This window comes from Salmo trutta, chromosome 3 (assembly GCF_901001165.1).
Source record: "Salmo trutta chromosome 3, fSalTru1.1, whole genome shotgun sequence".
NCBI classification, from domain to species: Eukaryota; Metazoa; Chordata; class Actinopteri; order Salmoniformes; family Salmonidae; genus Salmo; species Salmo trutta.
The window spans coordinates 47,323,954-47,347,017 of record NC_042959.1 but is presented as its reverse complement, the minus strand read 5'-3'; the positions used below and the strand labels follow the sequence as shown (position 1 = coordinate 47,347,017).

Here is a 23,064-nt window from a genome sequence, read left to right as displayed (position 1 = left end):
TTCAATGCAACAAGATCATGGACGTGCACGCTTCGTGGTCGCTGTCCATGGTATTCGCCATCAGCGATGGCTGCTTTTAACGGTCCATGTTTTGCTACATGGAGGCGGAGCTCTAGCCGGCCGGGTGTTATACTGAGATTTGTTTGACGCATGGGGACTGATGGATGGCAACTATAGGCTAAGCATGTACAGTGAGGGGAAAAAGTATTTGATCCCCTGCTGATTTTGTACGTTTGCCCACTGACAAAGAAATGATCAGTCTATAATTTTAATGGTAGGTTTATTTGAACAGTGAGAGACAGAATAACAACAACAAAAATCCAGAAAAACGCATGTCAAAACTTTTATAAATTGATTTGCATTTTAATGAGGGAAATAAGTATTTGACCCCCTCTCAATCAGAAAGATTTCTGGCTCCCAAGTGTCTTTTATACAGGTAACGAGCTGAGATTAGGAGCACACTCTTAAAGGGAGTGCTCAAAATCTCAGCTTGTTACCTGTATAAAAGACACCTGTCCACAGAAGCAATCAATCAATCAGATTCCAAACTCTCCACCATGGCCAAGACCAAAGAGCTCTCCAAGGATGTCAGGGACAAGATTGTAGACCTACACAAGGCTGGAATGGGCTACAAGACCATCACCAAGCAGCTTGGTGAGAAGGTGACAACAGTTGGTGCGATTATTCGCAAATGGAAGAAACACAAACGAACTGTCAATCTCCCTCGGCCTGGGGCTCCATGCAAGATCTCACCTCGTGGAGTTGCAATGACCATGAGAATGGTGAGGAATCAGCCCAGAACTACACGGGAGGATCTTGTCAATGATCTCAAGGCAGCTGGGACCATGGTCACCAAGAAAACAATTGGTAACACACTACGCCGTGAAGGACTGAAATCCTGCAGCGCCCGCAAGGTCCCCCTGCTCAAGAAAGCACATATAGATGCCCGTCTGAAGTTTGCCAAGGAACATCTGAATGATTCAGAGGACAACTGGGTGAAAGTGTTGTGGTCAGATGAGACCAAAATTGAGCTCTTTGGCATCAACTCAACTCGCTGTGTTTGGAGGAGGAGGAATGCTGCCTTTGACCCCAAGAACACCATCCCCACCGTCAAACATAGAGGTGGAAACATTATGCTTTGGGGGTGTTTTTCTGCTAAGGGGACAGGACAACTTCACCGCATCAAAGGGACGATGGACGAGGCCATGTATCGTCAAATCTTGGGTGAGAACCTCCTTCCCTCAGTCAGGGCATTGAAAATGGGTCATGGATGGGTATTCCAGCATGACAATGACCCAAAACACACGGCCAAGGCAACAAAGGAGTGGCTCAAGAAGAAGCACATTAAGGTCCTGGAGTGTCTCCAGACCTTAATCCCATAGAAAATCTGTGGAGGGAGCTGAAGGTTCGAGTTGCCAAACATCAGCCTCGAAGCCTTAATGACTTGGAGAAGATCTGCAAAGAGGAGTGGGACAAAATCCCTCCTGAGATGTGTGCAAACCCGGTGGCCAACTACAAGAACCGTCTGACCTCTGTGATTGCCAACAAGGGTTTTGCCACCAAGTACTAAGTCATGTTTTGCAGAGGGGTCAAATACTTATTTCCGTCATTAAAATGCAAATAAATTTATAACATTTTTGACATGCGTTTTTCTGGATTTTTTATTTATTTTTATTCTCTTTCTCACTGTTCTATTTACCTACCATTAAAATGATTGACTGATAATTTCTTTGTCAGTGGGCAAACGTACAAAATCAGCAGGGGATCAAATACTTTTTTCCCTCACTGTACCTATACAAAGTAGGATATTGGAGCCTTATCGATGATGATAATAGACTGTAAGTTACATACACAATAAAGCCAGGGTTGCAAAGTTGCAGTGTAGCCTACAGGATGAAAATGCTGTCAAATGAACAATGAAGCCATATAGACTCCAGTCTTTAACTCATAACTTCTTCCTTTCCAATGAGGTGGTCATCTGTGAAAGTGGTATTGCCTTCACCCATAACAGTCTAAGCCCTGTCTAAGTCAGGGGGTCTACTAAGCTATATGGAATTGTTTTAAGAAGGTCATACCAAGGACAATTTAGCTATTTGATTTTGAATGTTAAGACCCCCTTGAAGTATAACAAAAATATATTTAAAAAATATTTGATGCAAAATTATTTTTGGCCTAACTTCTATTAGACCATATAAACACATTGAATAACAGATTCACTACACGGGACAATAGATAGTCACCAAAAAATAATCTAAAAGAAGTTTGTTCAGTCAAACACCTACTCATTCAAGGGTTTTTCTTTATTTTTACAATTTTCTATATTTTGGAATAATAGTGAAGACATCAAAACTATGAAATAACACATATGGAATCATGTAGTAACCAAAAAAGTTTTAAACAAATCAAAATATATTTCAGATTTGAGATTCTTGCAATAGCCACCCTTGATGACAGCTTTGCACACTCTTGGCATTCTCTCAACCAGCTTCACCTGGAATGCTTTTCCAACAGTCTTGAAGGAGTTCCCACATATGCTGAGCACTTGTTGGCTGCTTTTCCTTCACTCTGCAGTCCGACTCATCCCAAACCATCTCAATTTGGTTGAGGTCGGGGGATTGTGGAGGCCAGGTCATCTGATGCAGTACTCCATCACTCTCCTTCTTGGGTGCCTATTTGAAGAATCTCAAATCTAAAATATATTTTGATTTGTTTAAAAAAAAATGGTTACTACATGATTCCATATGTGTTATTTCATAGTTTGATGTCTTCACTATTATTCTACATTATAGAAAATAGTCAAAATAAAGAAAAACCCTTGAATGAGTAGGTGTTCTAAAACTTTTGACCAGTAGTGTATATTTTTTACATGTATATAACCCTATATTTTTTTGCCACCAAACAGACTCCATATATACTTCCATACATTTTTTCAACTGGTACCGGGAACCTTCTGATTCGTTTTGTGATGCCTTTGGGCATTGTTTGTAGGCCAAACTGTTTTGACTGTACAGGTGATTTTGGGGGGTGTCTCATGATCTGACAAACATAGCACTAGCTCTGTCACCTTTCACTACAGATGCAGAAGTGCGACATCGGTGGATGTGGTGGATTGAGAAGCATCCAATGCAAAAAATATATCTCTATCTTAAAATGACAGATTTTTATAGGGATTTTTGTATTATGCTAATTAGATTTCCGCAGGGGCGCGGACATCAACTCTAGGGTTTTAATAAGCTCTCACTCACACACACACACACTCACACACACACAGTATGAACTCATTAGTTCATTGGCATATTTCTAACCTTCGTGAAAGGGAAAAAGCTCCAGGGTGTCCATCACATCGTTTCAACATCCTCATCAGCGGCCGTATGTCTACCTACAAAGGATGAACCGCAGCGCAGAGGTCAGCGTCAGTACATCAGGTGTCAAATGAAGGCACATAAGAGAAGGCATAGGAAGCAAGGGCTATGGATAACTCATAGGGACTGATTCTTGTTTGTTTGCTTTGGTTCGTTGGTTTGCAAAACTTCAAAAGCATCATCACAATTTGACTTTCCTGAACTATTCGTGTATGGACATTGTAAAAAAAGCAGGTCTAGGACTACTGTATTCTATTGCGTAAAGCCAACTGTAGAACATTTTTACAAGACTGATGTGTTTATTAAATAAGCAACACTCTTAGGTGGGGGGTTTCGAAAAGGGTTCTTTAAAGGGGGGCAGCCGAAGAACCCTTTTAGGTTTTATATATTTTCTCATAGAGTGTAATCTCTCGCGGGAGAATTTTACTTCCGGGTAATCGAGATTAGAACACAAGCATTTCGCTACACCCGCAATAACATCTGCTAAATATGTGTATTTTATTTGGTTTTGAGATTACTGAGTGTAATACAAACTGCATGACATTATTTCAGTCTTCGGGTTTTGAGCATCCCCAAATGAATCTCATCAGGCATCATAGTAGGGCATTCCTTCCCAGTGCATCTGATCATTTTGGAAAGTCAAACCTACACACTGTTTTGGTTTTAACGGTAGGGGGCGGCCTACTGTATTAACAACATCTATTGTGTTTTCATTAGCATATTATTTCAACAATTCCACATGGCAAACCTGATCTGTATTGTGGAAGAACTACAGTGGCCTCTAGTGGTAGATTATATTTGGCTCACTGTGCATGAACATCCAGCATTGTATGCTCAACTCTAAAAACTCTAAACCAACTCAAGGATGAAATCTTCACTCTCCTTTATACTGGGGCATTTCAATGGGAGAATTGTGAATGGGTCTTTTCCTCTTTTTAACTATGCCTTGGTAGGCCTGTGTATGTGTATGTTTGGCTTTGTCAGTAGCCTACACCAGGTTTTCCCAAACTCGGTCCTGATGGTTCTGCATATCGTTGTAGCCTATTTGTTCAGATATGATCATCAATCTATGTGAATGTGCTAAAAACGTGCATATGTGTATTTGGTGGGAAGCGCACGGTTGAGACCCAAATCAGAATAGTACCTTTTCAACTTCAGTTGATATATAAATAAAATACACAATAATGCAACTATGTCTTCATACTCCTGATGTAAATATAGGCATTATGCCTTTGTGTCTTATTTATATATACACTACATATATATTTATACTGTATATACACTACATGGCCAAAAGTATGTGGAGACCCCTTTCAATTAGTGGATTCTGTTATTTCAGCCACACCTGTTGTTGACAGGTGTATAAAATCGAGCACACCGCCATGCAATCTCCATAGACAAACATTGCCAGTAGAATGGCCTGTACTGAAGAGCTCAGTGACTTTCAACGTGGCACCATCATGGGATGCCACCTTTCCAACAAGTCAGTTCATCAAATGTCTGCCCTGTTAGAGCTGCCCAGCTGTAAGTGCTGTTATTGTGAAGTGGAACGTCTAGGAGCAACAACGGCTCAACCGCGAAGTGGTAGGCCACACAAGCTCACAGAACGGACCCCTGAATGCATAGCGCGTAAGAACTGTCTGTCCTCGGTTGCAACACTCACTACCGAGTTCCAAACTGCCTCTGTAAGTAATATCGGCACAATAACTGTTCGTCAGGAGCTTAATGAAATGGTGTTCCATGGCCGAGCAGCCACACACAAGCCTAAGATCACCATGCGCAATGCCAAGCGTCGGCTGGAGTGGTGTAAAGTTTGCCGTCATTGGACTCTGGAGAAGTGGAAAAGTGTTCTCTGGAGTGATGAATCACACTTCACCATCTGGCAGTCCAATTGACGAATCTGGGTTTGGCAGATGCCAGGAGAACGCTACCTGCCCCAATGCATTATGCCAACTGTAAAGTTTGGTGGAGGGGAAATAATGGTCTGGGGCTGTTTTTCATGGTTCGGGCTAGGCCCCTTAGTTCCAGTGAAAGGAAATCTTAACGCTACAGCATACAATGACATTCTAGACGATTCTGTCCTTTCAACTTGTGGCAACAGTTTGGGGAAGGCCCTTTCCTGTTTCAGCATGACAATGCCCCTGTGCACAAAGCGAGGTCTATACAGAAATGGTTTGTCAAGATCGGTGTGGAAGAACTTGACTGGTCTGCACAGAGCCCTGACCTCAACCCCATCGAACACCTTTGGGATGAACGCAGACTGCGAGCCAGGCCTAATCGCCCAACATCAGTGCTCAACCGCACTAATACTCTTGTTGCTGAATCGAAGACAGTCCCTGCAGCAATGTTCAACATCTAGTGGAAAGCCTTCGCAGAAGAGTGGAGGCTGTTATAGCAGCAAAGGGGGGACCAACTCCATATTAATGCTCATGATTTTGGAATGAGATGTTCGATGAGCTGGTGTCCACATACCTTTGGCCATGTGTATTTTTTTTATATCCATAAGGGATCAATAACAGATAACAAAAGCATTTGATGAAACACTGTCTTATATGCCTATAAATGATGGTCATTCCTTTTTTGGGGGCAGGGCACATTATTTTTGACCATATTGGCAAATGACTGCATGTCTTATCCATGGTTTGAAATAATAAATAATTATTTTTGATGTGTTACACAGGCAGCACAATTCTGACCTTTTTCAACTAATAGTATTTTGACCAATCAGATCAGATATTTTGCGAATAATTACGCAAAGGATTAGAATTGGTCTGCCTGTGTAAACGCAGCTTCAGTTGAGCAACAAGTTGTGAACCAGTTGAATGTGTGGAGTTTATGTGCAACTGTGCTAATTATGAACTCTTACTGATGTGTGGAGCCTTATACAGCCGTTTGTTTACAGTAAAGATTTAACATAAGCACTTTGTAGCCTATAGCTTCAAATATTTTTTTTTGTGTTTTGTTTTTAGAATTAAAACTTTGCTGAAATTACGGTGTCTGTCACGGCTGTTTGAAAGAGCGGACCAAGATGCAGCGTTTTCGTAGTTCCACGTTTTATTTAAATCAGTGAAACCGAATGCAACAATTAACACTTTAAGTAAATACAAAACAACAAACCGTGACGCTGGAGGAACATAAACCTCACGAAGAACAATCACCCACCAACACCTGTGGGACAAACCTAAACTTAAATAGGACCTCCAATTAGAGACAATGACAACCTGCTGCCTCTAATTGGAGGTCATGCCAAATGACACCAACATAGAAATACAAACCTAGAAACGTAACATAGACATACAAAAACCAGACGAACACCCCCTGTCACGCCCTGACCTAATCTACCATAGAAAATAACACTCACTATGGTCAGGACGTGACAGTGTCCCCTTAATCCCACTGGAAGCAATTGCCATCATTCTCTTCAAATACATTTTATGAGTCAATTCGTAATTTTATGATGCAACCTAATCAAGCTATTCAATTATTTCGAACAAGAAACAGCACATTGTACAATAAACAAGACAATTATGTTTATATGGATGACACAGGACCTACTGCCAACTAGAATTAAAGTTATAAACAGAACCATCCATATATGTCTCATGGGCTATTAACCAATGAAGATAACGATTTTGATGGCGTTGTCTAAATCATCCATGCATTGGCCTACATAAGAAAACTCTCTTAGGTCCAGTAATCAAGAATACATTAAAAAGTGTATTGAATTCTGTGAACCTCAACCTCTCTCCTTCGTTTAAACCACTTGTCTTGGCTTTCTTTTCAACCTCGTTGTTTCAAATACCCACAAAGGCTCGTGGTGATAAGGATATCTAACACAACTTTGAATCTAAAAATGGTTTATCTCTTCCTGAAACACGTTTCCCTGTCACTATTATGTTTTTAACACGATTGTAAAAAAAAAAGTTAGCAAATGAACACTGCAGGGCTTATCTTAACAGCATAACTTCATTATAATAACGTATTATGTAATTTTCGTTAATATCATTGGTATATTAATTAAATAATGGGCAGATATATAATAAATACAATGATAATAATACAAATAATTATTGTTGTATTATTATATTTGTACTATATTTTAAGCATCATAATTAGTATTATTATATAACTACTACGCCTATACCACCTCAGAGCGACGTCAATGAGAGCGTTAAATAAGGGGAGTTATTTGGTTTATTTTTGCTTCATTAATCATTCTACAAGGAAAACAGTCAACAAGAACTTAACATTTGTGATCAATCATCATCGATCTAGGAATTCGTTTGACCAGATAGGCCTGTCTTTTCATGCCACAATTCCAGAAGAGGTGTATGCTGAAGGCAATTGTTTCGTTTGCGTCGTTGCGGTTTTATTTCTTTAGGCTACTCTTCGAACTTCCTGCTGAAGATTTGGCTATGAATTGAGTCAAAATCCACTGGCTACATCAAAATGCAGTGATTTATTTGATGATGACCGAGCCAAACCTCTTCGTGGCCGTCCAGTCCCATCCCCCTCCCCCTACGATGCGTCACCTCAAATGAACCACAACCTCTCCAAACCAACTTTTTGCATCCATCAGCAACATTGCGACAGCAGCAAAGTGACTGATTACGATGGAACACACTGAGTATTCAATATTAACCCAATCACGTTACACCTAATTTCGTCCCGCAATTTCGAAAGCGAAATAGGCCTAGTTATAACATGGAGTTGTTTAGAATAACCTATTATACCCTCTATTATTTAAGGAATATTTATTAAACATAAACCACGCACACATTTGATTGATACATTTTAAATTCAACATCTCCCATATATGGGCCATGTTCGGATGTAATGTTGTCTGGTGGGTTTGCAATTGCCTCTGACCATTTGCGCTGTATTTTATTAGGTTGTGTGGGGTCGATGGCCGCTAAATTCACACTCAGGACAGAGAGAGATGGAGGGGGTAGGGTCCGTGATAAGCAGTGGTGCGGTGGTCTCTCTGAATTGTGATTGGTCACTCGACGTATGTGGGGCCCTCCAACATCAGGAACGTGCAATTAATCATGTAGGCTAATTGGGAATCACGTGGACATGACCGAGAGGGTTGGGGTTGGTTGGTGGTAGGAAGAAGATGCTCCCTGGTCCTTTCTATATTGACCAAGTGTGAAAACTGACCAGGGGAGGAATAAAGACGTGATCCAACGCGGAGCGGGGCCCGAGACGTCCAGGCAAAAACACAGGGGGGACAGGGACTGATATAGGCGAAAGACAAGCGGCACCGAACATGGCAGAAGGTAGGCCAATAATTTGGACTAAAACACTTTGATTGGTTATTTGGTTTGACGCTATAAAGCCAAGGAGTCTCTCTGATGGCCATAGATGAAGAGGTTTAGGGGGCTGGGTTACCTTGCATTGTCTTTTAAATCTTGGGTAATTATTCTACAAATTCTTCCCTGTGACCCCCACCCCTCATTGTTTAGGGCAATAAGTTGCCAGAACCTTTTGTTTATTTCGCCCTCCCACTTTTCCCCCCGAAGTTGAGCTTTTGCTTTACAGCGCATTTGGCATGAATGTGGGAAGCCGTGGGCATTACGCTGCTCGGAAGGGGAAAAGGATAGCCTACATGGGGGGCTCAGGGCTAGCGCTGTGATAAGCAGTGGTGCGGTGTGCGGTGGTCTCTCTGCATAAGCAACTGTGCGGTGGTCTCTCTGAATTGTGATTGGTCACTAGACGTATGTGGGGCCCTCCAACATCAGGAACGTGCAATTAATCATGTAGGCTAATTGGGAATCACGTGGACATGACCGAGAGGGTTGGGGTTGGTTGGTGGTAGGAAGAAGATGCTCCCTGGTCCTTTCTATATTGACCAAGTGTGAAAACTGACCAGGGGAGGAATAAAGACGTGATCCAACGCGGAGCGGGGCCCGAGACGTCCAGGCAAAAACACAGGGGGGACAGGGACTGATATAGGCGAAAGACAAGCGTCACCGAACATGGCAGAAGGTAGGCCAATAATTTGGACTAAAACACTTTGATTGGTTATTTGGTTTGACGCTATAAAGCCAAGGAGTCTCTCTGATGGCCATAGATGAAGAGGTTTAGGGGGCTGGGTTACCTTGCATTGTATTTTAGATCTTGGGTAATTCTTCTACAAATTCTTCCCTGTGACCCCCACCCCTCATTGTTTGGAGCAATACGTTGCCAGACACTTTTGTTTATTTCGCCCTCCCACTTTTCCCCCGAAGTTGAGCTTTTGCTTTACAGCGCATTTGGCATGAAAGTGGGAACCCGTGGGCATTACGCTGCTCTTAAGGGGAAAGGGATATCCTACATTAACTTGGGTGCTTCCTTTGACTCAAGGCGTGAATTGGCAAGATGGGTTCTGTCTCTAACCAGGAATTCCCAGGTTGAGTAAAAATCTGACGATATATTGTGTTTACTGTAGTCTCTGTCTCTAAAGAGATATATTATGAATATCAGCTTACGAATGTACAATTGTGTACAGTATGGAACTATTTTCCTTTTAAATTGCCTAGTCAATACCAAAACATGCTTTATTTTGTTCGCAATGGACTAACCCGACTCAAGTTCTCGTGTTGTTGACAAAGTAGGCACTTGATAAATGTAAATGTATATTTTACTTTTTGTAGACGAATTTTAAAATGTAGTCTTGTAAATTAAAATTAATTTGTTTTATTTTTATAAGTAACTTTTTTCTGTCGCACAAACGCAGCTAACAAGAGGCCCATAAAATTCAGTTCAACTTAGGCTAGCCATTTAAGTGATATATTAGGTTTCGTAATTAGTTTCGTGTTGGACTGTGTTGTTTCTTCACATACGAGTACACTTAATATATACTCACTATGAGTGTGAAATATAAATATCCTAAGTGTGAAAGATTGAATTATAAGATGGGAGAATAACAAATAATTCTAGCCAGAGTTAGACCTATAGATAATTGTCATTATGGACCCATACAATATTGTTGTTTATGTATTGGAATTGTTTGTAGAAAGGTCTATATTTAGGCCTATGGATATGATTGGTTACTGATCAAATCAAATCGTAACATATCGGTCGGGTTTTGCAACGACTTCTTCCCGTTTTCTACCTAAGGGTTATGGATGCGTGAGGAAAAACAAGGAAAGAACGAAGCTGAATGGCAATTTTACGCGCACACTCCTTCCTTGTGTTCTGGTAAATAGTAAAACGAACATTGTTTAACATATTGTTCGAAATTACAGGAGTCTGCAAGACCGAAGAGGATGAAGGACCAAGCACCGAGGAGGACTCGGAATCTTTCCACGGTGTCGGCGTCTGTAAATGGTTCAACGTGCGCATGGGCTTTGGGTTTTTGTCCATGACCAACCGAGAGGGGGTCCCGCTCGAGTCTCCGGTCGATGTGTTCGTCCATCAGGTAAGAGGGGCGCCTTGGTTTTAAAATGAACTATTTTACCGTCTACTTCTCACACCAAATATGTGGTGAATGGTGGTCCACTATACATTGACGCAGAATAACATCTTCAGGCAGTTTCCCTTCTCAAACGAGCATGCGTTGCTGGCTTACCTCGTGACCTCGTGGTCATTACAGTGGGGTCCAAAATCATGGACACACTTGATAAAGATTAGCAATAATGACTGTATAAAATAAAATAAAAATCAAATACTGAGCTATATTGTATGCAAAAAAGAAAAGAAAACGGAAAGTATGTTATTTTATTCTAATACAATTGCTCAGAGAAATATATATTATTTGTTATTGACCAAATTGGTTTGGGTGATGGCAAGTAGCTCAGTGGTTAGCGCATTGTGCCAGTAACCAAAAGGTTGCTAGATTGAATCCCCGAGCTGCAAAGAACTTGTTCTTAACTGACTTGCCAAATAAAATATTGATGGTTTTGCAACAATTTCTCCTGTTTTCTACCTAAGGGTTATTAATGTGTGAGGAAAAACAAGGAAAGAGCTACACTGAGTGGCACAGCAGTCTAAAGGCACTGCATCTCAGTGCTAGAGGTGTCACTACAGACACCCTGGTTCAAATCCAGGCTGTATTACAACCAGCTGTTATTGGGAGTCCATAGGCAGCACACAATTGGCCCAGCATCGTCTGGGTTTGGCAGGTTTAGGCCATCATTGTAAATAAGCATTTGGTCTTAACTGACTTGCCTAGTTAAATAAAGGTAAAAAAAAAAGGTTTAGTTTAACAAGTCAAAATAATTGACACCCCTAAAGATTCTTATAAATAATGTAGTCAAAAGATTAGTATTTGGCCCCATATCCTTAGCACTCAATGACTACATCAATCTTGTGACTCTACAAACTTGTTGGATGCATTTGCAGTACGTTTTGGTTGTGTTTCAGAGGGTCAAAGATCATACCCCCAAGACATTCTAACCTCCCCTGTTATTGGTAATAGTGAGAGGTTATCATGTCTTGGGGTTATGATCTTTGACCCTCTGTAACTTTCTCGCTCATCATTATTCACAATTCATTCAAGAGTAATTTTGACCCCTACCTTTCTGAGATGCAGTGCCTTAGACCGCTGCGTGACGCGGGAGCCTATTGACTGATAAAGGCACTGTATTATGAGCTGTCTTGTTTGCCAAACTGAACAAATGAAGAAGGCAGTGGCATATAGCAATAGAAGCACAGTGACATATGCCTCAATGCGTTCATACTTGTGGCTTATTGGGTGTGTGGCTTTCAGTTAGTTATTTTTGGCGACCAATCCCATGAGAGTGAATGTCATTCCAGTTCATCTGAATGTCATTCTAGTGCACTGTTTGCTAAGAATTATATCTGATGGTGTTTGCATGTTTAGGTAAAAAGACAAATAATGTCCGTTTGGCACACTGCCAAGTAGAGATATTTGCTCGATCTGATTGGGTGGGCCTGGCTCCCCATTGGGTCGGCCTGGGCACACCTTTACCTTACATGGCTGGGTTTAACGTCTAACCTGACCAAATTCACATAGAAATGTGAGATAAAGATCGGTCATTCTCATTAAAAGCAAGTCTAAGAACCGGTAGATCAGTTCTATGTGCACTATTTCTAATCTTCCCATATTTTGGCGTCATTTACTTTCAGTTTTGTACACCAGCTTCAAACAGCTGAAAATACAATATTGTGGGTTATGGAAAATATATTTCACAGCAGTTTAGATGGTACAATGATTCTCTCCACTCTGCAGTGCATTCGGAAAGTATTCACACCCCTTGACTTTTTCCACATTTTGTTAGTTACAGCCTTATTCTAATATTGAGTTAATAAAAAAAAATCCTCATCAATCTACACATTATACCCAATAATGACAAAGCAAAGACAGGTTTTTAGAATGGTTTGCTAATTTATTAAAAAAAATAAAAATTGCAAATGTTTTTATATTTTTTGTGTGCAAATGTATTAAAAGATAATAAAAAAACAGAGATACTATATTTACATAAGTATTCAGACCCGTTGCTATGAGACTCGAAATTGAGCTCAGGTGCATCCTGTTTCCATTGATCATCCTTGAGATGTTTCTACAACTTGATTGGAGTCCACCTGTGGTAAGTTCAATTGATTGGACATGATTTTAGGCACACACCTGTCTATATAAGGTCTCACAGTTGACAGTGCATGTTAGAGCAAAAACCAAGCCATGAGGTCAAAGGAATTGTACGTAGAGCTCCGAGACAGGATTGTGTTGAGACACAGATCTGGGGAAGGGTAACAAAAAAATGGCTGCAGCATTGCAGGTCCCCATGAACACAGTGGCCTTCATCATTCTTAAATGGAAGAATTTTGGAACCACCAAGACTTCCTAGAGCTGGTCGACCGGCCAAACTGAGCAATCGGGGGAGAAGGGCCTTGGTCAGGGAGATGACCAAGAACCTGATGGTCACTCTGACAGAGCTCCAGAGTTCCTCTGTGGAGATGGGAGAACCTTCCAGAAGGACAACCATCTCTGCAGCATTCCACCAATCAGGCCTTTATGGTAGAGTGGCCAGACAGAAGCCACTCCTCAGTAAAAGGCACATGACAGCCCGCTTGGAATTTGCCAAAAGGCAAATAAAGAACCAGGAGAAACAAGATTCTGTGGTCTGATGAAACCAAGATTGTACTCTTTGGCCTGAATGCCAAGCGCCACGTCTAGAGGAAACCTGGCACCATCCCAAAAAGATGAAAACCTGCTCCTGAGCGCTCAGGACCTCAGGCTGGGGCGAAGGTTCACCTTCTAACAGGATAACGTCCCTAGGCACACAGCCAAGACAATGCAGGAGTGGCTTCGGGACAAGTTTCTGAATGTCCTTGATTGGCCCATCCAGAGCCCGGACTTGAACCCAATCAAAAATCTCTGGAGAGACCTGAAAATAGCTGTGCAGTGACACTCCCCATTCAACCTTACAGAGCATGAGAGGATCTGCAGAGAAGAATGGTAGAAACTCCCCAAATACAGGTGTGCCAAGCTTGTAGCGTCGTACCCAAGAAGACTTAAGGCTGTAATCACTGCCAAAGGTGCTTCAACAAAGTACTGAGTAACATTTACAAACATTTCTAAAAACCTGTTTTCACTTTCTCATTATGGAGTATTGTGTGTAGATTAATGAGAGAGAAAAAAGTATTACATCTATTTTAGAATAAGGTTGTAACGTAACAAATATGGTAAAAGTCAAGGGTTCTGAATACTTTCTGAATGCACTGTATATACATTTGTGCGGACAGATTTTTAGAAGGTGATGCAAACGGTTCTCCGCCAGTTCTGTTTGTTTAGACTGTCTAGAGCCCTTAAGGCTCGCACGCATTGCGTCGAAAGTGGATCTAGCTTTTGTCTGCCGATAGCACACAGTGGTTTAGGAACCACCAGCTGTAGACCTCTGACTGACAATGTTTTTCATCCGATTCTACACGTTAAATCAGTGCACGCTCGCTTCACAAATTACGTTCAGAAGTGCTAAGTACTCTTGGCCAGCAATCGCTATTGGTGTATCTGAGCCATTACATGTAATTATAACTATTTCCTCCTTTTCAGAACCGCTGCTTTTTAGACCATTTATTTAAGCTATTTGAACTTTTGATCTGTTGAAATGGCCAGGACTACAATCACAATGCAAATGAATGATTTCTTCCTGAAAACCTTTCTTTAATATTAATCTATTTCTCAATAAGTAATTTGTATGACTAAATACTTATTTAATTTTTCCCAGAATGCAGACATCCCTCTTCTAGTGCCGCCACTCTAGATTCCAAGCCTTTTAAAAGATATGTTTGAATAAGTGAACAATATCTGTTAACGATGTAACTGGGACAATGTCCTCCTGAACCCTGTCCTTTGACATCTTACATAATGACTTCTCCACTGATTTCCTCCCCTAGCCATCAGGGTTCGGGTCAATTACATTTCATTTGAATTCAGGAAGCAAGCTGAAATTCCAATTCCAATTTTCCTCAATGCTTGAAAAATTCGGAATTAGAATTACAGTTTACTTTTTGAATTGAAATGGAAGTGACCCCAACCCTGCTAGCCATTGTTAGGAAGGCGAGATCATGTGTGTTCAATGTTCATCCATGATGGACGGATGGGCATTATGGCTACGGTGCATTATGGCAATGGGGCTTTGGCCCCGAAATGAGTCGCTGCATGTCAGGGAGAGAACATGAACTCCCGGGGCCTTCTAGCCTTTGTGTGCAGGTGAACAATAGGACCATGCATCCCAATGAAGCATGCTCCTCTCGGCTGTGACCGAGCCCCTCAGCCCCACTTTGTCCTAGCAGCAATCCCTTCCCATTGTCTTCTTTCTCTCTCTCCTCGTATGTCTTCATTCATCTACCCCACTCTGTTTTCTTCAAGCTAGTATGGACATAGCCTACAGTAGAGCTTCATATCACCCTCCAATGCACTTCACCAGGTTGGTAGGGTTTAAGGCCATACTAGGAGTCTCCTTTCTCTTTCCACATGGTATGTTCTCTGTGTTGGGGGTGGGTATGGATGGACCTGGAGAGGAGGGGGGGGGGGGGGGTCACACGTGTGAGGGGAAGTGAGTTAACGGTCACTGGGGCCAATGTTCAATGGAGCAGCTTTTCAACTGGGCACTTTTGTCACCCAAATTGATTTATGGATGACCCATCGTGTGTCACAGATCTGCTTGTAACTTCACAGCAGATGCTCATCAGTGACCATTAGAGTATTAAGGAACGGTTCACTTTAATGTAATGCTAGATGCTATTGCATTGCTAGTTTCCATTACACAATAGATGCAGTTCCTTGTAGGCCATGCGGCTTGTATCTGAATTAGTGTCCTGGTTAAAATACAATCTATGGCACATCATTTTTTAGGCTTTTCTTTTCAAGCTAGCCTAATTGTAACTGTTTAAAGCTTCCCATCAATGCAACTGCACAGTTACACACATAGTGTTGTTGATATTTGAAGCAATATGCAGAGAAGGCTGTCAAAGAAGGATAAATCAGATAGTGGCAGTTTCCCATTCACAGATGAATCCTAGTCCTGGACTAAAAATCATTTTCAATGATTGAGCTTGCTTTTTAGTCCAGGACTAGGCTCAATCTGGGTCTGGGAATCCACCCCCTGGTCTTTAAATATATCCTTAAGATTTCCTGAAATAATATAAGATCGTCCCAGCCTGACAATGGCAGCCATTGACATTTCTGGAGAGGAAATTCTCTGTGGTGAGCATGGCTGATGTCTTTCCGCTCCTAAATTGGGCCAGGAACCTAGACAAATGGCACTACTTGGTGCCTGGGAAATACCTAAATGAGGTGGCATAGCCCTTAGTCTTGTCCTGACACTGACCTGAGCATGAGAGAAATAATTGGGTTTTTGGCTCTACAATTGTGGAATTCTGTTTGCAGCACAATATTGATCACCCTCTAATGGTGAAATTCTCAAAGGTTAGTTGAAACTTCATTGCTAATCATATCAAAATCAACGATATTGGCTGCCTGGTTGCAGATATACCATACCACCAATCCAAAAGCTATTTTGGAGGGTTCTTGTTTTACCCAGGCTGCCCCTGGCATGACCCCTTAATGCACAGCACATTCCCCTTTTTCATAGCCTCCCCTTTCCTCCCTCCATTTCTTCATCCCTTCCTCCCTCATTTTCCCCTTCTCCAAGGCTGTTTTTATCTCATGGCTGAACTTCTCTCTTCTGAACAGCGCTGCCTGGGTCAACTGAGGTGAAGGCAGCAGAATGGGATCTGAAAAAAGAGTCTGTAGGATACTGTAGCTAAAGTACTGGGTCGTATTCATTTGTCACCAATGAAACAGAATGGGACTATTTTAGTTTTCCACTTCATAACGTTTAAAACGTTTTCTGTTTTGTGCCCTTAGGAACACGAACCTGGTTTGATGTTAGCATAGTCTTTAGCGTTGATCTTAGGATCATGGTGCTGATTGTGTCCCTACTCTTGAGCTGTTGAATGCTTTCAGGCTTTGAGTTTATATGGATTTCATTCTAAATGTATCCCATTTTAGTAAAACAGTCAATCCGTTATTAAATCAAAACATGCAGGTACCTAATCATTTGGAGTGAGAATGTGTTCATTCTCAACTTATCTGCGTATCTCCCAGCCAAACAACCATCCAAGGAATGTCTCCCTGACCCCACCCTACCCCACCCCCACCCCAACCCTACCCCACCCCCAACCCTATCCCTCCCAGCAAGAATCCTGCAGTGGTGGTTAGTGTGTTAGTGTGTTAGTGGTCTTTTGTGACGTAGTTGGGAAGAGAGGTTGGGGGTAGGGGACGTAGTAGTGCGGAATGCTGGTCCTTTGGCAGCGGGGGATGGGTGAAGGTTATCACATCAGGTTTACCACTCAAACACAGGAGACACACAGGCCACTGTGGCCAGTGTTGGGCAATAGACCAATGCAGGCTAGTGAGGGAGGACAAATAGTCTGTCTGACAATAAGAGGCTTTGTAGTTGTTGTTTATTTATGAGGTGAGACAGAATGATCAACAGTCAGGAGACTTAGGACAGATGCCAGATAGCTCCTATCTCTGTCAGAAAAGTTTGAAGATAGCATAGTGTTCACAGGGGTCACTGCTCAGCGTCTCCCTTGGCTGACTATTAGTTGATTTGTTAGCTGATGCTGTAAGGTTTTTGCGATTGCGTCATCATTGATTTGGAACATATCATGCAGCAAGACTTCAGTTCTTAAGATCTGTTCGTAAGAATGTGTAACGACTTAACAATCCTCCCAGATATGTTTGAAATGCCCCTTGGAAAGTGTTCAAAATGTGATATTTGATATGACCTCTGAAAGGTTACAGGGCCGTGTTCACAAGAGTCTCATAGTAGGACTGCCAATAAAGGATCAGATTTTCCTTTTAGATCATAATGAATAGAATTATATGGATAGGGGGAGCTGATCCTTGATCAGCACTCCTACTCTGAGATTCATTTGGAAAGGGGCACAGGAATGAAGGTGAAACTGCTAACACTATTCTGGCGTTTCTTTCTCCTGTCTTTCTCTGCCATCCAGAGTAAGCTGCACATGGAGGGCTTCCGCAGCTTGAAGGAGGGCGAGGCGGTCGAGTTCACTTTCAAGAAGTCAGCCAAAGGCCTGGAGTCCCAGAGAGTCACTGGGCCGGAGGGCACACACTGTGTGGGCAGCGAGAGGAGACCCAAAGGCAAGAGCATCCAGAAACGCCGCTCCAAAGGAGATCGGTGAGTGCCTGCCTTGTATGCACACTCTGTTTGTACATCGAATGTGGACAAGGTATACACTAAACTGTACACATTGAAACAGAAAAATATGATCAGATAAGCAACAATGTATATATTAATCTTACACACATACCACATCTATGTATACCATAGTAGGGGTCAAACATACTCAAAAGATGGTGGCCCAAAGTATTTTCTTTATTGTGGTTGGATCTCACATCTGCAATGGTCCATCCATTTTGGATATGATTCAAAATGGTGTTTCGGTTTTATCCTGTTCTGTCTTCTTCTTCTTTTCCTTGACCCCCACCCCTGGCCGTGGTTAGGGTCACACAGGCAGGCTTGACGTGTGACCTGGATCAATAGCTGTTTAATTCTGGACGTCCCTTGTGGAGCTACACCCAGTGGTTCTCTCTTGGAAAACCTTTTCCAAACCTCTTCCACAGAATGTGTTTTTGTGGTGGTAACCTGAACTGGTAACATGAATGTTTCTGAATCACTTTAGATGTGGATTATAATTATCCTGTCATTACAGTTTAGAACTAGTCAAATATGAAATATTTAATTCTAGGTGTTTTATTTATAAAAAAAAAAGCTTTATTTAAGTTGGCAAGTGTTTGATGTTGAAATATTACTAATGTTAGTTATAAGACCAATTTACAAAAATACGAGTTGTTTGGACTTGTCCCTGTAAAATAACCCTTAATGGTTCTAGGTAGAACCATTTTACCCATAAAGAACCTTACTTGAAGCCTTTTTTCCATTGAGAAGGTTCCGAAGAACCCTTTTGCATGAAAAAGGTTCCATACCCCACCACTTGCATAATGCATTCCATTTAAAATGCACAAATCCCTTCACTTTTTCTCACCGCAAAGTAAAAGTGAGAGGCGGGCCAACATTGTGGGTCCTTTGTCCATTGTGGATATTGTGATGGGTTAGAGAGGGGTATCAATGTGGCCTCCTGTCAGTTGTGATTAGGCCCAGAGTATAGTCAGGGTGAGAATGGAGATTGTTAAGGCCTCAAAGAGTCCTGGGAGGCCTGTGGCGCACGATTCACTCTCCCAAGACTATGCTGGTCCTTATAAGAGGAATCATATGGGGCCAACTCCAACATTTTCAATGGAGAATAAGATAAACTGTTGTATGTCTTGAAGAGTAGTCAGTACATAGGTCTAAGATTCTAAAGGATTTTTGTCAATGACTTTTGTCAATGGCATATTTAATATTCTTTATTAGGTTGCGGTGTTTGCATGGGACTAGAAACAGAGGGCCCTGCCACTTGTTTCACCAGTGTTATCTGGATATTTCAAAAAATATGGCCAAAATCAGCCACAATTTATTTTCTGATTCCACCTTAAGGCTTCCGAGCCGAAACAGTTCGGAAGAGTTTGTGCATATATTATGACGACATTTTGTGACGTTTTTGTTCATTTTGGAAGGTTTTTTTTTCGGTTGTCCGGACATACGAAATGTTTTCTTGAGACAAGCTGAAGTCAACAGCCGAAGTCTACGCCCCGTCATCGGTGATTGGTCAAAAGTAAGGATTCATCAGTAAAGCCTTCAACGAGAGATTTTTGCACATTTTTTTTATTGAGAAATACTGTACCAAACATCTTAGTTAGATGTAAAATTGCACGACTAAGATCTCCTCGGCAAAAACGTCAAAATCAATGACAGATTTCTTGCATTATCTTAGATTAATTCTGACTATTTTGAGGAAGTGTACTGGCTACGGTGACTCAAAATGGACAAACAGTACTATTGCCATTCAATTTTTTTCAAGGGAAGGTATTTCAAGGTAGTATGCGAGCACACATGTTCGGTTCGCCAAGCCAACTTCGGCTAGTTGCCAGCTGAACTGAAGCATGCTGACGCATTTAGTAGGTATATATGATGCAGGGAGGGAAAAAACCCCTGTCCATTTAATTGATAACAGATGTGGGAGTCCGGGAGGGGGTTAGAGGTCACGGTAACCATGGCAACCGTGTACGACTAAAATATAGGGGGTTGCGGGGGTTAGCGAGGACCGCAGGGGTCAGAGTTGGGAGATCATTGCTGCGGCTTTTTAGACAAAGGACCACTTCCCTTTTCCTGCACGCGCTCCCTAATCGATGTTGAGACAGTTGGGCCTTGACACCAACCCAACGGCCAGTGGTACAAAGAAGCAACTGACCTCCTTGAGCCTCTCCTGACCAAGCCTCATCTGCATCATTGGAGGAAGGGGGTCCTTAATAGCTCCTCAGTGGCACAGCAGTGGTGACAGTCCCAATGCCACTGCCCATCTGTCAGCCGCCCCTGGACGCGTGGCTATTCTATAGGTCCTGTTTAAACCGAAGCTATCAAAGGAAGGCTACTCTTATGGCTACCATTGACCCCTAACCCTTCTGCATGGACTGTGATACTCTGTATATGTTCTATGGAGAAGGAATATAATTGATGTAGCTAAAAAGACCTCATTGCAGCAAAGTACTGTGGACAAAGAATGAAAAGGGTGGTTCATTTGTAGATGGGAGGCCATTCAAAGTTACAAATAGCCTACTGAAACATACAGAGAGAACGTGCTTTTATAAACAGCGTACATCCTGTAGAAAAGAGTTGCATGCTGTTATGTTCAATTTGCATTTGCACATGGGGTAGAACAAAAATCATTTGCACTTTTTAACCCACTTTTAACCCTGTTCACATGAAAAGGATGGTCATAGGCAGTGCTAGAGCCGTCACTACAGACCCTCGTTCGATTCCAGGCTGTATCATGATTGGTAGTCCCATAGAGCGGTGCACAATTGGCCCAGCGTCTTTATGGTTTGGCTGGGGTAGGCCGTCATTGTAAATAAGAATTTGTTCTTAACTGACTTGCGTAGTTAATTAAAGGTTAAATAAATACAATAAATAAATAGGCCACTGCATGGAACTGGCCAGAGTTCTTATTTGGCTGCTGCAGCACTAGCCTAACTGGCATATGCTGCCCTCTTGTGGATTGCAGGGGACAGCACATCTGACTCAATAAAAGATCAGGGGCCATATATAGGGAAAGGAGGGATACCTAGTCAGGTACAACTGAATGCATTCAACTGAAATGTGTCTAACGCATTTAACTCAACCCCTCTGAATCAGAGAGGTGCGGGGGGGGGGGGGGGCTGCCTTAATCGATATCCACTTCATCGGTGCCCGTGGAGCAGTTGTTGTTGGGGGTTAACTGCCATGCTCAGGGGCAGAACGACAGATTTTTACCTTGATCCACTAACCCTTCAGTTACTGGCCCAACACTCCTATCAAATGTAGGATCTTAATTTGAACCAGTGTGCTTAAGCAGGAAAATAATCCTGCATCAAGGGCTCCTGAGTGGCACAGTGGTATAAGGCACTGCACATCAATACAAGAGGTGTTGCTGAAGTCCCTGGTTCACATCCAGGCTGTATCACATCTGGCCAAGATTGGGAGTCCCAAAGGGTGGTGCACAATTGGCCCTGCGTTGTCTGAGGTAGGCTGTCATTGTAAATAAGAATTTGTTCTCAACTGACTTGCCTAGTTAAATTTTAAAAAGTTGGATTACAATTACTGGACATTTTTGTAGGTGTTGATATACATTTTTCTTAAGGGAAAATCAAAGTCTGAAATTTCAAACTGGAAATGACAAACTTCAGAAGCCTTTTTAAACCTCAAATACACAATACCGTTTTTTACATTGCAGGAAAGTTCTCCTGTAACAGGGTGATCAAATAAAGATCCTACATCTGTAGGATCAGGTCCTCCCTGTCCATACAATTCTATTCACTGTGATATAAATGCTAAGTTGATCCTAAATCAGCACCCCTACTCTGCAACGCTTGATACATATGGCCCAGTCCTACATTTATCAGCATGGTTGAGGGGATCAGTTTGAGCAATGCGAGGTTCAGAATCACTGATCTTCATCACATAATGAGTAGTTATTTGAGATGCAAGGTGATTTGTAGATCAGTGATTCTGTGCAGTGTCTTCAATTTCAAACACGCCGTCTTGTTTTTTAGATGCTACAACTGCGGAGGCCTGGACCACCATGCCAAGGAGTGCAAGTTGCCACCCCAGCCTAAGAAGTGCCATTTCTGCCAGAGCATTGCTCACATGGTCGCCAACTGCCCAATCAAAGCACAGCAGTCCTCGCCAAGTTCTCAGGGAAAGCCCTCCTCCTTGAAAGGAGACGAGGAGGAACACGGCCACTCGCCCCCGTCCCCCGTGAGCTCCGATTGAACGAGGAGACGCAGGGTGGAAGCTGGGGGAAGCACAGAAGCCAATCAAACTGCTTTACTGGAAAGATGGCCGCTAAGTTTCCTTTCAACTATATATGATACTTTTGGAACTACCTCAGGTTTTTGTAAACAAAACGATCATGAAGAATGTACTGAAGTTAATCTTTTTTTGGTGTAACACTCACAAATACAGCTATATTATTATAGCACTCAGGAAATATTTGTAAAAATGTATGGAACTGCTAATGAGGGGTTTAAACTTGTAATAAGTTATGGCACATCACATATTACTTTGATGTCTTTATAGAATAGAAAGTTGTTTATTTTTTACAGAGCAGATAATGAGAAACCATGCCACTCACACTGGCATGCTACTATACTAAACTCACCAGGAAGCTTAAAATCACAGTGTCAAGTAGATAGCTAAACACTTTTGCTGCCTTACAACTTCTTGACTTTCCTGATTGTTACACCCCACTATATCCGACAAAGACAGAGTTGTGACACTACACCTCTGCAAATGAATGTTAGTCTCATGGGTGGTAATGGGTGGGTACATATGAACCAACAGGACGGGGTATTGGGTAATAGCTAGAGGCAATGTATTGGCGGCTGCCAATATTGTAAGTGGCCATCCAGATGTCCTGGCGACAAATGAATGTCAAACCAAAAAGTATGTCTTCTATGGCCAGCTTCTGGTTGTTGTTGTTGCGTCATTTCTTTATGTTGGGCCGGCACAATGCTGTCTCTTAGGTGCTCAGTCTCCCTCGTGGCACATGTCTGATCTGCTGCTGCTACATTACAACCAGACACTTGGAC

General features: G+C 42.1%; 1 protein-coding gene across 2 annotated transcripts; it reads left to right on the top strand.

Moving 5' to 3' along the window:
- The first annotated feature begins 8,980 nt into the window (after positions 1-8,980).
- LOC115176658 (protein lin-28 homolog A-like) lies at positions 8,981-22,623 on the top strand. 2 transcript variants are annotated; one of them, XM_029736820.1, is made up of 4 exons: positions 8,981-9,350; positions 10,592-10,764; positions 17,832-18,016; positions 22,027-22,623. In XM_029736820.1, exons 1-4 carry the CDS (start codon positions 9,341-9,343, stop codon positions 22,244-22,246), a joined length of 588 nt encoding a protein of 195 aa, XP_029592680.1. In that variant the 5' UTR covers positions 8,981-9,340; the 3' UTR covers positions 22,247-22,623. The 2 variants fall into 2 exon arrangements, with proteins under 2 accessions (XP_029592680.1, XP_029592671.1); XM_029736811.1 differs by lacking the exon at positions 8,981-9,350 and adding an exon at positions 9,610-9,753.
- Positions 22,624-23,064: the final 441 nt, after the last annotated feature.

Bases quoted from the DNA above. Each gene is read 5' to 3' on its own strand.
- LOC115176658 (XM_029736811.1), top strand. From the start codon at position 9,723: ATGGGTTCTGTCTCTAACCAGGAATTCCCAG. The intron at 9,754-10,591 runs GTTGAGTAAAAA...TCGAAATTACAG, and splicing joins CTCTAACCAGGAATTCCCAG to GAGTCTGCAAGACCGAAGAG. The intron at 18,017-22,026 runs GTGAGTGCCTGC...CTTGTTTTTTAG, and splicing joins CGCCGCTCCAAAGGAGATCG to ATGCTACAACTGCGGAGGCC.